The sequence below is a fragment of the Pristis pectinata genome, chromosome 12, assembly GCF_009764475.1.
Source record: "Pristis pectinata isolate sPriPec2 chromosome 12, sPriPec2.1.pri, whole genome shotgun sequence".
NCBI classification, from domain to species: Eukaryota; Metazoa; Chordata; class Chondrichthyes; order Rhinopristiformes; family Pristidae; genus Pristis; species Pristis pectinata.
The window spans coordinates 29,029,181-29,046,646 of record NC_067416.1 but is presented as its reverse complement, the minus strand read 5'-3'; the positions used below and the strand labels follow the sequence as shown (position 1 = coordinate 29,046,646).

At 39.6% G+C, this 17,466-nt stretch overlaps 1 protein-coding gene across 1 annotated transcript in view; it reads right to left on the bottom strand.

The window, feature by feature from the left end:
- The window catches only part of LOC127577009 (kinase non-catalytic C-lobe domain-containing protein 1), a 145,133-nt gene that overhangs the window by 12,389 nt on the left and 115,278 nt on the right, over window positions 1-17,466 (bottom strand). Inside the window, exons 20-25 of the mRNA XM_052027867.1 lie at window positions 15,805-16,013; window positions 13,606-13,722; window positions 10,064-10,211; window positions 8,300-8,482; window positions 7,145-7,360; window positions 1,748-1,830 (exon numbers count right to left, since the gene is read on the bottom strand). Coding sequence (XP_051883827.1) covers window positions 1,748-1,830; window positions 7,145-7,360; window positions 8,300-8,482; window positions 10,064-10,211; window positions 13,606-13,722; window positions 15,805-16,013 — 956 coding nt within the window. The remainder of the gene's footprint in view (window positions 1-1,747; window positions 1,831-7,144; window positions 7,361-8,299; window positions 8,483-10,063; window positions 10,212-13,605; window positions 13,723-15,804; window positions 16,014-17,466) is intronic.

Here is a 17,466-nt window from a genome sequence, read left to right as displayed (position 1 = left end):
CACTGGTGAGATCTCATTTGGAATACTGTGTGCAGTTTTGGGCCCCTTATCTTAGGAAGGATGTACTGATGTTGGAGAGGGTTCAGAGGAGATTTACGAGGATGATTCCCGGAATGAAAGGGTTTACATACAATGAGCATTTGTCAGCTCTTGGACTGTACTCACTGGAGTACAGAAGAATGAGAGGGGACCTCATAGAAACATTTCGAATGTTGAAAGGACTGGACAGAGTAGATGTGGCTAAGCTGTTTGCCTTGGTGGGTGAGTCCAGGACTAGAGGGCACAGTCTTAGAGTTAGAGGGTATCCATTTAGAACAGAAATGAGAAGAAATTTCTTTAGCCAGAGGGTTGTGGATTTATGGAATTCGTTGCCACATACAGCTGTGGAGGTCCGATCACTGGGGGTGTTTAAGGAGGAGATTGATAGGTATCTAATTAGTCAAGGTATCAAGGGATATGGGGAAAAGGCCGGAAATTGGGGCTAGGCGGGAATAGTTTAGCTCATGGTGAGGTAGCGGAGCAGACTCGATGGGCCGAATGGCCTACTTCTGCTCCTTTTTCTTGTGATCTTGTGAGTAATATCAAACAATTTACAATCAAAATGGGGCTTCTAATATTGCATTCTTCTCTCTGGATACGCAAGATTAATCTTTAGTGAATATTCCCCATAAGCAACCTAAACCTATGAACATGTCTAGGCATCTATTCATGGAAATCCAGATACCAGCCTGTTGAGCTGAACAGTGAAACATCTCCACACTGGTCTTGGTTACCATTATATTTGAAATAGATTTGATAGAGCAGCATTTTATCAAATTGCTGCCTGTTAATAGAACTCTATCTATCAAAGAAACACAGGTGACCTGACAACAACAATGATCCACAACGGGAAAAGTTGCTATTTGACAAGGCTACCCATCGTATTAAATGATACCATAATGAATGTTAATGGATAATAGGCCTGCAGATCTAAAGAAATACTCCTTGGTCAATGTAAATCTTATTCACAAGTTTTACGATTTTATATGCTAGCTTCTTAAACAAGCTAAAAGACCACTTTGTGATTTATTTTCACTTTTAAATTTACAAGATGAAAATTTGCAAAGCAGGATGATTGTTGTCATTGGACAATGCCCACATGCAGTTTTTAATGCGCTATGACTTTCATAAAAGTTGCAGAACACACAAGGGTTTTGAGAACAAGTTTGTGCTTTCCTGGTTCAAGAGCTGGACTGTTAAAAAAAAATTCAGCTGGGCAGGGTAAGCAGAAAAATAATCAGAATTCTAACCTTCAATTACTAGCTTGTGGTTTTCACTGCACTATGAGAAGTAAATATTCTTGGGCTGACCATGTTTAAGATACGGCTGAATAGTTTTGACAGCATGGGATTTTAAAGCTGAATTTACTATTATGGTTATAGAAAAACAAAATGACAACATAACTGATGTAGTGGAAGGCCGTAGGTGTTCAGAGGAGAATCAAAGTCTAGTGTAAGTTGAGAAAGGAACAGGAGAAAATTCTAAAAAAAATCATAAGCAATTTTATCCTTAAGTTCAATTACAAAAATATTGCTGAGCTTGACATAGGTACTGATGCTATTTGATCAAGTCAATAAGAATTTTTCTTGCAATCTTTTCTACAGTATAAACATATCTATATTAATTCTGTTTCCACCATTTCTATGAATTTAATGTTAGCAAAGCATGTCATAGCATAATTACAAAAATAGAGATAATAAAAACCCACTTTAGAACCGTGGAGGATTTGTCATTTACACCAAATGATCTTGAATTCAGAAAATGGACTGGATGACAATCTTGAAACAGTTCCTGAAATTATAGGAAAATACTTTAACCAATATGATTAACATTCAAATACTCATTGAGCACTTGCATCCAAAAAGTATATCCCAAGAAACTTCAGTGCCCCATAAAGGGAATGTCGCGGATATATATTACAACAGTAACTGTTTTGGTATTGTTCCACTGGATTAAACTCAAGTTGTTAGGAAACCCACAGAAAAATGCACGAAGCAGTCCTACCCTTCCAAGGCTAGTTCGGTACTTTGCCCACAGGCCTGATTGGGCTTGTTGGCCATGTAGAGTTTGGTTGTGAAAGGGGAGGGGGTGGTAGTGGCAGGGTTCATTGGGTGGGCAGAGATTGTAGTTGCATAGCAAAATGGTTTCTCTTTGGTGAGGAGAAAGGTTCTCAGAGGAAGGAACTACCACTCTTATCTGAAGATCAGGAGGGAAGGAGCTGACACTCTACCATCTTTATTAATCAGGTGCTGGGCATAAATGGAGACACAAAAATCAGGCAGTGGGTTGTAAGAACCATGAAAATCGGGTAATTTTGCTAACAGTTCAAGGAAAGTAGAGCCATTTACACCAACTATATATTTTAAATATAAGGTCTTATAGTCTATCTAGTTTCTACCCCATCTTCCTCTTTGTCCTTTCCACTTTGTACTCAATTGACCACCCACATCCCTACAAATTCCAGACCATCTAACTTCCTTCCTTGGCACCTGATGACCTGAAAATGTTAATTCTGTTCCTCAATCCTAGACGACTTGCCAAGTATTTCTAGCATTTTCTGTTTTTATTTCAGATTTCTAGTATCTACAGTATTTTGTTTTTATGATTTCTTGCCTCCTGAGATGGCCAACACTGAAAATGTTTTCTGTTGAAGCAGCACCCTTGTTTCATCACTCTTCACTTAAAAGAAACATCCTTGACCCATCTAGACTGCATGATGCCATCGCCAAAATTAAGTTGGCTAATGGTTCTCCATTCTGTATAATTTCTTTCATGACTATTTAAATTCCTCCACAGCAGTTGAAATGTAATCCCATGGAGGACTGTGGAGACCAAGTCATTGGGTGTATTTAAGGCAGAGATTGATAGGTTCTTGATTGGGAAGGGGTTAAGGGTTATGGAGGGGAAGGTGGGAGAATGGGGTTGAGAAAAAAAAATAGCCATGATTGAATGGTGGAGCTGACTCGATGGGCCGAATGGCCTAATTTTGCTCCTATATCTTCTGATCTTATAATTAACCAAAGTCACAAATGAAGCTGACTCTGAATAAATGCATCTCCTCAATTTTTCTGCCAGTCTTCAGTATTGATCATACCATACTTCTCCAATGCCTCTCCTCCACTGGACAGTTTGGTGGGCTAAGCTGTGCTTATTTCCAAGACTATTTGTTGAATCATAGCCAGAGCCCTTCTAGCAATAGCTTCTTTTCCCACACAGACACCATCATCATGGGCATCCTTTAGCCTCCACCTTGGCCTCCTCCTCTTCAACAACCAGGTTAAATGCTCTTTCATTCTTTCTAAACTTTTTCTAATTCTCCTTCTGCTCTAAAATATTCTTTAAAATCCACCAGTTAAACCACATAGAACATACAACATTACAGCACAGTACAGGCCCTTCGGCCCACGATGTTGTGCAGACATTTATCCTGCTCTAATATCTATTTAACCCTCCCACATAGCCCTCCATTTTCCTATCATTCATGTGGCATACATTTCTGATCCTCCCTCTTAACTGCAAACTGTATCAATTAGAAAGTTAGGGGCATGTGGGGTGCAGGAGAGTGGTGCTATTGGGGAAGGGGAAAGATTTGACTTGGAGTAACTAAATTTGTCACTTAATTAATAAATGCTAATTAAGAACTCTTTTTTATGTCCCCCAGTGAATCACCTAATAATTAAAAACGGAAATAATTAGTTAATTACTTCTTGAGTGATTCGAACAGGCAGTATTTATAAAAATCAAAGCAATCATAAAATGAAGATTTTTTCAGGTTTCCTCTGACGATAAGTAAGATCTGTATTACAGTACAAAAACTGTTACTGCTCTCAAATGGCTAAAGACTAGATAACATTAGGAAGAGTTTGCATCTAATGAGGTACCAATAATCAGGAGATGTTTGCAAAAAGAGCATTTCATGAGCAGTTAATGAGAATAATCAAGGAAGAGGGAGCTGGACGCAAATTAGAGCACCATTGGGACTCATTATTCTGATTATTGTTACAAAATTATATCCACTGAAGTAGATTCTGTAATAATTCATTTGCTGGAAATCTTATACCATGGTTGGATTCACCAACGATTACTTCCATTTATATAATGCCTTTTTATATATAGCAAATACATCCCAAGGAAGTTATTATTTGATCATATATGGAATGTAGGCATTCCTGGCAAGGCCAATCTGTATTCAGTACCTGTCCCTAATTTCTCTTGAGAAGGAAATAATGAGCCACTTTCTTGAAATACTGAAATTCTTATGGTGAATGTACTCCCACAATGTTTTTGGGTAGGAAATTCCTGAAAGAAGACCCATCGACAAGAAAGAAACAATGATATACTTCACTGGATATACACCGTGATATATAAGTCAGGGTGGTGTATGACTTAGTGGGGAACTTGCAGGTGGTGGCGTTCCCATGGGCCTGTTGCCCTTTGCCTTCAGGGAGGTGGAGGCAGGAGGTTTGTCAGATGCTGTTGAAGGGGCCAAGATGAGTAATTGCAGTGCATGTTGTGGGCAGCTTAAACCACAGTGAAGCGGTGGAGTGGTTGTGAATCAAACTGGTTGTTTTGCCCTGGATAGTGTCAGGCTTTCTGAGTACTGTTGGAGCTGCACTCATTCAGGTAAGTGAAGAAGATTCCATCAACCTCCTGATCTGTGCCTTGCAAATAATGGAAAGGCTTTGAGTGTCAGGAGCAGAGTCACTTGCCACAGATACCCTGCCTCTGACCTGCTCTTGTAGTTACAGTATTTATGTTGCTGGTTCAGTGACTTGGGATGTTGATGGTAGATGTCGATGTGGCAATGGTAATGCAAGTGATCGACCAAGGATAGTTGTTCCATTCCTTCTTGTTGGAGATGGCCATTACCTAGCACTTGCTACTTATTAGCACATCCCCAAACTTTCAACAGAGTAATCATCAGTGAACATCTCTGCTCTGATTTAGTGATGGTAGGAAGGTCATTAGTGAAGAAGATGCAAGTTCACAGAGTTTTATCAAATAGAAAAATGCTATAGCTTCCAGTGGTGCTGAATAGTTCAACACTGACCACCCCAAGCACATCAGGTATTTGAAAACTGCTGAACAGATGGTGCCTGAAGAAAAGAAATCAAAGTGCATGAGGACCATTTACAAGGTATTTATTTGTTTTCTGTCCTAAGATATCAATAGAAAACCTGCTGCATAACCAAAGCATAAAATGAAATATATTTGTTATTACTTCCAAACAAATTGTGAATATTTGATTTTCTGATGCTTCAAAACTGTTGACAATCAAGAGCACCAGCTACTTTATGAAAGAGAGCATAAAGCCGCAAGGAAGAAACCACTGAAAATAATGATCAGGAGAGGTGTAAACTGGCCATCTTGCTGTTACCTATTTTACATCAAGCCATAAAGTTATTATCTATCCTAATGGGCCTGAGAACTTGAAATAAGTTTCAACATTAAAAACTATGAAAAATGTAATTAATCTGACAGAACCAAGAAATAGATATATCCTGGGTGTAATTTTATTTCCAATTCAACATTTTGTAGCAACGGAAATGTGTAAAATATTACTTTTCGGGTGTTAAAAGGTTGAATATAATGCTAGATATAATTACTACTAAAAAGATTCAGGTAACATTTCACAGAAGATTTGAATGTATTAATAGATTTGTTGATGAGGACAAATTATTGTTTCTTATTTTAAAAGAGAACATTTCAATATTATATATTTCATCTTAGCCTCCTTTTAAATACACTCATTTTTTGTACCTCATTGATACTGTTATTATTGAACATCACTGAAACACGAATATCATTATTTTTGGAATAGGGTAATGAAAATTGTTGCATGACAATGTGCTGCTTGCTCTTGAAGGCAAAAAATTTCATTGTATAAATACGGCAAGAATTTCCCAGATTTCAGATGAGTATACATTTGATTTTACCTTGCCAGGAAGAAAACTGTTTCTCAGTCGTATCAATTTTTTGCTTACACAGACCAGAGAAAATTCTAACAACTTCTCTAGAACAATATGACATTGTCTGGCTTTGAAGTAAAGAGGAGTTAATTCAAAGTTTAACTGAATGTAAAGTTACCTTAATGAGTTTGAATTGTAAATCAATGGAACAGATTCCATTGAAAGATCATGGAAACATAATATATATATATATATATATATATATATATATATGGCACAGAAGAGGCTAAATGGCCCATCCAGACCATGCCAGCATTTATGCTCCACTTATGCCTCCTCCTATCTTTCGTCATGTAAATTTATCAAACTAGCCCTTTATTCCATTCTCCTTCAATACACCTATTCAGCCCCCCTATAATGCATCTATATTATTCATTTCAACCACTCCCTGTGATAACATATTCCATATTCTCAACACTCTTTGGGTAAAGGAGTTTCCTCTTAATATTTGATACAAATTCCCTATGGTATTTGTCTATTCAAATGCAAATGAGATATATCTTTTGCAGAGTAAAAGATACTTCGGTATAGACTGAATATTTAATATGAGACATGATATATGATTGAGAGAAGAAAGTGAGTTTGGATCTTTTTTTTAATCCCAGAGCTTTCACCAAGGTTTTGCTTGTCTCTTGTCTGGGCCTGCTGTAGAAATTCATTTCCACAATTAGTCAATAACTTATTACTGCAGTGTATTGTAACGATCAGAATGGCAGAGGAAAAGTAGATTAACCTTGGCCTTTTTCTTCCATCTATCAGTTCTTAAATCCCTACAGAGGTTGCCTTCAGGAGAAACAGTGGCAGTAGCAATTGACCTGAACATTTCCAGGTTAGAGAAGAATTCCAATTAAAAACAGGATGTTTACTGAAAATAGGAACAGGCTCAGCCTGTTATTGAAAATAATGAACACTCTACATTATTAATGTTTACAGATGAATAACAGTCACTGGGATGAAAAGCTGGTGAACACTCAGTCAACTGAACTCAGTAAGAGTCAATACTTTTGGGAGAGGAGAGCAGAAGAGAAAGGAAACTGGTGAAAAAAAACTAAAAAAAGTACATTCTACTTTGTTACATTGTTAAAAACATTTAATGGTAAAAAAAACATCTAATGGTTAAAAACATCTAATGGTACCTGTTGTAGCAAGGTCAGCTGCTGGGCTATATGATGTGCACTGTAATCAGCCAACGTGAAAAGGTCTTTCTGACCAGTTTTCTGGTAAACACCCAACTGTTCTGTTGTGAAGTTATTACAACAGGGCCTTGGTTGTACAGCTGCAATATTGTTACACCTTTCCTGCTGATGAGGGTTTGATGCTTCGGTGCTTTTAATGATCTTCCACTTAAAACTCTGTTTCAACAAGATTGGCAGAAAATAACTTCAACATTTAAAGACACATCCATGAAAAATATTTTAATGGGGTAATATCTTATTTCCAAAGATTCTTTCATCTTACTATTAGTTTACATTCATCAATATGTTTAAATAAAAATAGAAAGAATGTAATTTGAAGGCATGGTATATTTAAAACGAATAGTGATGATAAACTCAATATGTCAAATTTTCTGTTGAATACATTTCTGACAACAGCACAAATTGCAAGTGTGCATCATTTACATTCTCTATTAACTGCTTCTTAAGTATTTGGTGAACATACCATTTTAAATAAATAATGCTAGTTTCGTTCATATTATTTTGATAGGAACTGTCAATGTCAAAAATGCAATTGAATTTTGGGGACTTCTTGCAATAGGTTATTGGCAATAAAGTCCATAATTTTCCTTCAATTTGCATCAGAGAACTCTGTGCACCAGTGCAACCAGACCAATGACATACCTCTACAGATTCAACCCCTCAACTACTGATTCTAGCCCCTGCCTCTCCAACATTCAACTGTCCTGCTCTCTACTGATTCTTGGCAGTTGACCTCTTCCCCAAAACCTCTACTGATTGATTGACCCCCAGTGTTCCCTTCTGATCCCCAACAATCCCATTCAAATCAGCTTTCTCTCCCACCAGTACCCTGACGTGCTCCTGCGCCTTATATTGCCCGATTTCCTTTGTGTCATTCACCACTATGAAGAAAAGACCCGGGTTCCTAGGGCCTGTTTTGAAGTTTGCACGATGGAACACAAACAAAATCTTTATTGACCTGCTGCAAACTGAGGGATTAACACACTTTTACAGGTGCTGGCTGACTTTGAAGCAGCTGTTTTTATGCACAATGTGCAGGAAAAGCTAATATTTCATTATTAATTTTAGTAGTCTTAAAAAAAAGCAACAACATACCTTTCTGGAAATATCTTCATCTAAGCATTTTATGGAAACTGAATAAACTGAATCATTGTCTCCTTCATTCTTTATGTCCTCAAAATTGAAGCTGGAATAAGACAGCTTACGGAACATTTTACCATTGGAGAGGTTTTGAAGTAAATTAATTAAATATTGGCCCCGGCTATCACATGGAATAACCTAGCAAAAGGAAGACCAAAGGTAATATTCAGAAGATTCACTTAGATTTTAACGCTTCATTTTGTATAATTATCCACAATTTTTATCTTAAATTGGTTTCACATTCAATCTGTATGTACATCATCCACAAGTTATTACTAAATGTACAACTTGTTAAATGATTTGCACTGCTGTTTTGCTGCTCATGTTTTATCAATTATATCATGTATGTACACGGCTTTGTTCAAACAAAAGATGTAGCATAATTAACGTTTGTCTGGAAATTGGATTTTTCACCCTCATTTGGTGCAGTGAAAGATGTTGCACTCTGAGTCATCACCTAATTGGAGGAATTTGCCCCTACACCCAACAAAACAAAAAGTGAAATTGTGAAAATGTACCTTTTAAAAAATATTTATGGTGGTGTACATCCTGATTGCTGTGTTGTAAACCCACCCTTGTTGTTCTGAATGGGAGCTGCCTGCAGAGATCCTGGCTGCAACACCATTGCTATTAGGATGCATGGGTAAGAGTGTTAAGGGCACTTCCTCGTGGTAGCCACGGCACAGTAATGAAGAGCATACATGTTTGAATAGACCATAGATCCTGGTGCCTATGCTGGGAATGCAGCTATCAATGCCCGTGTGCTGACTGCACCAGAGTGTGAGATGGCGTTGAATCCAATGACATTGATAGCTTCATTTCTAGCTCTTAATGTGCTCTGCAGACCGGGAATACTAGTGGAGTTTTGATATTCTACATGCAATCAGGTCTCCCCCACCAGAGGACCAAGGGACCTGTGTCAGCTTTTAAGCCTAAATAAAAGTCCCCACAATCACCTGTCTCTCCTCCCCCACTGCACGACCCCCACTCCCACTGGCCCCGTAGGATGCACATCACTCAGAAAATTGGACTAAGTACTTCTGGGCAAAAGTCACCATTTCAATTCCCCCTCCCCAGTCCTTGTTTGAGCAATGTCCATTAAACTGGACACCTCCCCACTCCCGTCTCTGGTTATGATTCTTCTCCCTCCATGTTTTGCCCTTAAGACCACAGCACAGGCCAATCCTTCTTCCCCATCCACTCAACCAAAACAACTGACCAACTGGATCATCCTGAAACTCCCCCTCCTTCCAATTCTCAGCAACAAATGAGTGCTCTGTATGAATGAGACTGGATAAGATATAATGGAATTTCAGGTATTTTCCCAGCTTTCATCTGGAACTGGTTCTGCCAGAAAGTGCATTTTCTGTTTGAGGACCCACTTTGCTTCCAGTAATAATCTTAGTTATCCTAATGTATAAATTTAATTCAGCAGAAAACTGAAGCCACTTTCTCTGAACAGTAATCTGACTGAATGCAATAAATAGCAGGATATGTAAATTACATCACACTGTGAGAATTGCCCCTATGTAACCTTGTGGTAGTGCAAACACAGAAGCCAAATCAGCAGTAACTTCCACACACTATCACCAACTGCTTCAGTATTATCATTCACTATACTTTCAGTCTATCCATTAGAAATGACCTTTTATTAGTGAATATTTATTAATGAATGCCTTTAAGCATTAACATTTTTATTGCTATGTAAATTCAGATTACCTTTCTGGTAATAAAAGTTTCCAACTTGTGTAGAATAACAGCATCCTGTGCAATATCCACACTGTAGCACTCTTCAATCCAAGCCTGCAGTAAATCTAAACTTCGATTGTACACCTTGATGCAGTCAGGTGACATTTTGTGTTTCAGGCTGGAATTAAAAAATAATTTAGTTTACTTTATCATAAACAAAAATATTGGTTTAAAGATAGTACTAAAAAGATCCAATTGGATGTTACCCAGTTTTGAGTTCTAGTTTCTTGTGCCATTGTAACTGTTGCTGTGAGGACTGCAGAGCCACAAAGACTTAACAAATAGGACTGAGTGCAATATAGCTAAAGATATCATTCGATATAAATGATTCCCTGAACTAAGAACAACAGTTACAAATTTGTTCAGTGCTTTTTTCTTTTGCAAAGTTCTTACTCCAAATCTCTTCATAGAACCATAGAAATGCACAACATAGAAACAGGCCCTTTTGGCCATTTAGTCCATGGCAGGCACGGTAGTGTAGCGGTTAGCGTAATGCTATTACAGCGCCAGACACCTGGGTTCAATTCCTGCTGCTGTCTGTAAAGAGTTTGTAGGTTCTCCCCGTGTCTGTGTGGGTTTCCTCCAGGTGCTCCGGTTTCCTACCACATTCCAAAGACGTACGTGTTAGGAAGTTGTGGGCATGCTATGTTGGTGCCAGAAGCATGGTGACACTTGTGGGCTGCCCCCAGAACACACTATGCAAAAGATGCATTTCACTGTGTGTGTGGACGTACATGTGACTAATAAAGATATCTTATCTTATGCCATCTGCTGTGATACCTATCTACGCTAATCTCATTTGCCTGCATTAGGCCTTTATCTTTCTATGTCTTTCATATCCAAGTACCAGCCTCAATACCTTTTAAACACTGTAATTGTATCTGCCTCCACTAACTCCTCTGGCACCTTGTTGTAGACATTCTCTAGACAACTTTCTTCTCTATCTGTGACTCCACCAATTTTTGTATCATCTGCCAACTTACTAATCATCCCTCCTTACATTCTCATCCAAGACATTTATATAAGGATGTGGTTAAGGTAGAGAAGGATAGGTTTAAGCTGGAGAGGGTGCAGTAAAGATTCACGTGGATGTTGCCTGGACAGGAGGGCCTGAGTTAGAGGGAGACTATTTTCCCTGATGAGGAGGCCAAGGGGTGACCTTATAGAGGTTTATAAAATCATCAGGGTCACAGGTAAGTTGGATGGTCATAGCCTTTTTCCCAGGGCAGGGGAGTCTCAATCTAGAGGGCATAGGTTTAAGGTGAGAGGGGAAAAATTTAAAGGGGGCCTGAGGGATAAGTTTTTCTACACAGAGGGTGGTGGGTAAATGGAATGAACTGCCAGAGGAAGTGGTAGAGGCGGGTACAATTACAATGTTTAAAAGATATTTGGACACATACGTGGATAGGAAAGGTTTAGGAGGAATGTGGGCCAAATGCAGGTAAATGGGACTAACTCAGGTAGGCACCTTGGTCAGTATGGATGAGTTGGGCTGAAGAGCCTGCTTCCATGTTGTATGACTCTAAATATTACAAACAACAGAAGTCCCAGCACTGATCCATGCGGTACATCATTTGTTACAGATTCCCAGTCAAAAAATCACCACTACGCTCTGCTTCCTATCACCCAGCCAATTTTGGATCAAGTTTGCAACATACCTTGGATCCCTTGTGCCTTAACCTTTTGGACTAGCCTACCATGCGGTACCTTGTCAAAAGCCTTAATGAAGACCATGTAAGCCAAAAGGCCCCTTACTTAAGTTTTCTCCAATATCCCTCTTCTCAAGACAACACAGCTTGTAGTGCTGCTGCTTCCAGCGATCCAGGTTCAATTCTGGCATCTAGTGCTGTCTGTGTGCAGTTTGCACATTCTCCCTGTGAATGCATGGGTTTCCTCTGGCTGCTCCAGAGCCCCAACCAGGGTTCCTGAAACCTGCCAGCCTTGCCCTTCATCCTAACAGTAACATGCAGACCCTGAACTCTTGACATCACACTTTTAAAGGCCTCCCATTTCGCAGACGTTCCTTTCCCTGCAAACAATCTCAATCAACCACTGAAAGATCCTGCCTAATAGCTCCAAAATTTGCTCTGCCCCAGTTCAGGACCTTAACCTGTGAACCTGTTGTATGCTTCTCCATAACTATTTCAAAACTAATGGAATTATGGTCACTGGACCCAAAATGCTTGCTGACAGATACATCCTCCACTTGCCCTACCTCATTCCCCAGGAGGAGGTCCAGTATTACACCCTTTCTAGTAGATCCCTCTATAGATTGGTTAAGGAAGCTTTCTTGGACACATTTCACAAATTCCACTCCATCCAATCCTTTCACACTATGGCTGGCCCAGTCAATATTACTGAAGTTAAAATCTCCCACTAATACTACCCTATTATGTTTGCAACTAGCTACAATCTCTCTAGATATCTGCTCCTCCAATTCCCACTGACTATCGGGGGGGGCCTATAATACAATCTCATCAGAGTGACCATCCCCTTCATGTTTCTAAGTTCTACCCAAATGGCCTTACTGGATGATCCCTCAAGAATATCCTCTCTGAGGACTGTTGTTATGTCCTCTTTCATCAAGAAGGCAACAACCCCTCCTCTCTTACCTGCAGCTCTGTCACGTCTGTAGCATCTGTATCCTGGAACATTGAGCTGCCAGTCCTGCCCTTCCTCAGCCATGTTTCAGTTACGGCCGGTATCCCAGTCCCCAGAGCCAATTCACGCCCTGAGTTCATCCACCTTACCTGTCAAGCCTCTTGCATTGAAATAAATGCAGTATAAAACAATGGTCTTTCCTTTCCCTTTACTGTGATCCTGTCTATCCTGACGACTAAATTTGCTCTCATTGGCTACAGCATTGTCCCAATTTCTCATCAGTCACTCCACTCCTCAGGGCTCCACCCCCACTTCCACTCTAGTTTAACCCCTCCCAAGTAGCACTAGCAATCTCCCAATCAGGACATTGGTTCCCCTCCAGTTCAGGTGCAACCAGTTTCTCTCGTACAGGTCACCCCTACCCCAGAAAAGATCCCAATGATCCAAGAACCCCTGCATCAGCTCCTCAGTCATGCATTCATCTGAGCTATCTTTCTAGTTGATGGGAATGTCACAATTGTGTAGAATTAGTGTAAGTAGGTGCTGGATGATTGACATGGACTCGATGGACTGAAGGGCCTGTTTCCGGACAGTATGTCTCTATAACTTTGTTGCAGAAACTAGCATTGAAAACTGAAAAATTCTTCTCCTTGTAATTCCATCCAATAGGAAGTAAGTAGCATATTCATATTAAAATTTAATTATGATTTAATTTCCACTCCACACCAAAAATGTAAAAAAGAACGTAAGAGTTTTTTTTGAGATATTTTGCTGAACTGATTAAATTTTGGAATTGTGTAACCAGGATCACCTCACTTAATCTGACAATGTCAAACATTTCCCAAACCAGCAAAAAGACACAAACTAGAGACTTTTAGAATTAGAAAGAACTGCTGCAGTTTATACAATACCTGATATCAGTGATACTGTTGAATCTATCTTTCAGAAACTGGAGGAACTCACAGGGTGATGTGAAATAACGGAAGGTATAAAAGAACTGCTGAACATATCCTCCCATTATGGCATTACTGTAAAAATAATAACATTATTTAATATTCCCATTTTTATGACTTTTTATCCAACTGACTTAAACTATGACAAAATAAAAGAAATATTTAGTTAACCATAAATTTAAATACAACCACCTGCCACCCCCTCCATTTCTCAATTACCCTACCTGCCTGAGAAATAACCTTGTGAATTTGAAGCTTTTTAAAAAATATTGTCCAATTACGCAGGGAAAGCTAGTGTGCCTCAAAGCCTGCATGAAATGCGAAGGATCATGGGAAGTCTGGCCCCAACCCATGAAGCACAGACTTGCAACCCCCTCTCTGGATGTCGAAACCAGTCTTCTGCCACTTGGCCAGTGCCCACATTACAACCTAGATCTCATAGGATGACAATGCAGTCCAATCCTGATCTTCAAGATGCACAGTTGCTCAATATGCCACACAAAACCAACTACAGCCTTCACCAGTTAAGCTGCAGCTTTTGCTATATGTGTTTAAGGTACCAGGAAAGGCACACAGAGATACTAAAAATGACTAATTTTTGGTCAAATCATGGCTACGTGTTGGGTAGGTATTCTATGGTTTTGACCAAAAGGACACTGAGATGATCAACTGCAGTAAGGGGTTAAATGGGAAATGCAATGGACGTGTGTTCTAAAGTAATCTTCATCAGAAATACAGTCATTGGTGGCTGCATTATGCAGGCACAGTTTGGCAGAACTGGCATCAAATTGGCTTTGCCTAGGACTGACATCACCAACTGTCCCCTCTGCCTAATTCTCGCATGTCTGTGCAAGGCATGCATTCTTCTATTTGTCAAGAAATGTGAAGGGTGGGAACTGACAGTTCAAGATCAAAAATGGAAACTAATCAAAGTAAGTTTGATGAGACAAATCTTGAAAGATGGACGAGAAATTGATTGCACAGTGAATCCACAGCAATGCCAGCCTCTCTCTTAAACCTCAACACTATGGCAGTTCAATCCTTTTTGGCTTCTAAACTCGATATAAATTTACATAAATTACAATTCTAACACAGTATCACCTGTTCTGCATGACCTCTTGGTCCGCCATTAACCTTGTGTAATATTGCTGTATTGTCACATTTGCCCTTGCAAATCTTTGTTGTTTTGAATTCAATATATTCCTTCTTGTTTGCAAGTCTCTCTAAGGTCCTACCCAACGCCACATCTGTAACATGCTTTGCTTTGCATCTCAAGGTCCTCCGCCAGGGTTCCGTTCCTATTGGCTGTTTGTATCCCGAACAGTTCGCAAGTCGGAATTGCAGCTGCAAACTCAATTCCCACATGGCAGCCCCACAGCAGCCGGCAAATCCATACTGCTGGTTTCCCAATTGTTTGTTTGTACGTACAGGCTGTATATAAATTGCATGTTGGTAAGCTGGGGAAGACTGGTATTTCATTTGGTCCTTCGATGTGTTCCGCATCAGCCAGCTCAAGTCCTATTCATGGGAGTTTCCTCCATGAACCCTTCTATCCTTTTTTTTTGTCTCAGTTTAAAATATTCTTCACAGTGTATTTTCTGGAATATACTTCTCGTCATTTCCCTGAATACTTCTATTACATCTTGGCTGATGTCTCTCCTCAGTGATGTATCCTGGAATATTTACTAGATTAAAGGTTCTACATAAATGAATAGCATATTGCAAGCGGTGGGAAATGAAGAAATTGTGTGATATGTGTCCATAGGGGAAAGCATCTCTCTCCAGGTCTCCACTCACACATACAGCCTGTGTAGTACAACAGGAATGCTCTCCATTTGGATTTAAGCTTGAATACTGGTGAGAAGTCATTATCCCAGAGAGAATGACACCAGGTGCCTATGGAGAGCTGCTGCATGCTTTAAAGGTCTCTTTAATTGTGCGGCTACAGAAATGTAACAGTGCTTTAAAATGGCAGTTTTTTCACTGATGTCAAACAGAATGAATGAAGAAATCCCTTTGATACCTTTTGATACAAACCAAAAGAAAGTTGCTGCCTGTGGATCACTTTGGGAAGTCTTGGGGTCATATAAACTTCCATATAGAAGTATGTTCTCCTATTTAATCTAACAGTAATATTCCTTGCTCTGTGCCACTTACCTGCTGTAAAGGTAAGCCATCAAACCCTCTGCTGTGCCAGCTTGAAGTGTCTTGTTCTCGCCTTGGCTCTGATCACCTCCTGGAGTATGAAAGGTGAGAAAGGAAATGCCGTTGCTCGACTTGAGGTCTAGTGCTGTCAGCTGGAATGGAGAGCTGACCAGTGAAAGAAGCAGAGAGGAATCCAGACCCCACAGCTCCATCTGCAAAACCTATAGAGACCAAAAATACCATTAAGAACATACAGCATTATCAGCTAGAATATTTTAACAATAATGAAATAACATGAGGCAAAAATAACCTTCTTAAATAATGAAAACTTGCCAGATAAAACTAAGTCTAATGAGCATAATTTTAATTTCCTTTGAGGGAATGTGGAAATTAAAACAAAACAAGATACTTACCTGAAGAAGCCCATCATTATAAATATATTCCCTACTTTTGGTAGGCCTAGAAAAGTAGAAATGTTGTGGTGGGCCCCATAAAGAAAGTACAGTACAGGCCTCTCATCCCGCTGACCACCCATTCCCGAAATTACTGACAGTGTTAGACACACCTCCCGAACTCACCAACACCATCCCTGTATTGACCATGTGCCTACCCAGCAGCCTTCAAGCTTAATTTCAATGACCAACACAGTCACTTTCCACAAACATTCTAGCCATTTGGGGATGACACTCAGCAATTTGTTGGTGAAAGCCTGCCATTAAAACAGGCTGCATCTCCCACTGCTGTTATGTACTATAGTAAGACCTGCAGTGAGAGTGGCTAACTGTACCTACATTAACAAGCTGGGCAACCGAGTATCCGTATAGTAGAGACAATTTGTAACCCACAAACACAGAAATTAAACAAAAATGCACTATCCCAACATGCCCTGACAGAACAAAGGGTTGGGAATGTACAAGATGTGAGAACAGAATGAGAGGGCGATGTGTTTCTGATTCCCTCTGATTTTTGACTGTCCACAGGGTGACAATATTCACAAAACAACAATGAAGTACATTCCATAGTAAGAAACATAGTTATAAGTTATTGGAAAATTACTGCAGAGGTATGTCTGAAGTATTTGGTTGTTTATGTCAGTACCCAGTTAGCTTTATCAACCGTGAGGCAGGTGCAGAAAACTTAAGGTTTGTATTTTACCAACTGAAATTGAGTACTGAATCCCATTCTGGTCATTTTAGGAAGGATATAGAGGTTCTATACAGAGAGCAGAAAAAATTTACTACAATGAAAGATTGCTGATTCAATGTTAGACTGGAGAAGGTAGAGATGTTCCCCTTGGTGCAAAGAAGGTTAAAAGGAGATTCAGCAGAGCCATGAAAGATCAAGATCTGAGATCTTGACCTGCAAACACTCTTTTCCTCTGAAGGCCAGAAAGTGACAGTGAATTTTGTCATTGATGTCCGTCTCCATTACTCCCAAGTGGTCCACATTTCCCAGGGTCTCACTGCCAACGTCTATTGTTGGAGGACAGTGTAGTACCATGCGGTAGGGTGGGAGAAGATCTTTGTCTGCCGTAATTAAGTGTAAGTTCCATTCACTTGATTGCAATACTGTGTACAGTTTTGGTCCCTTTACTGACAGAAAGGATATAATAGCATTACTGGGTAATTCCTGGGATGAGAGGGTTGTCCTATCAAGTGAGGCTAGACAGTTTAA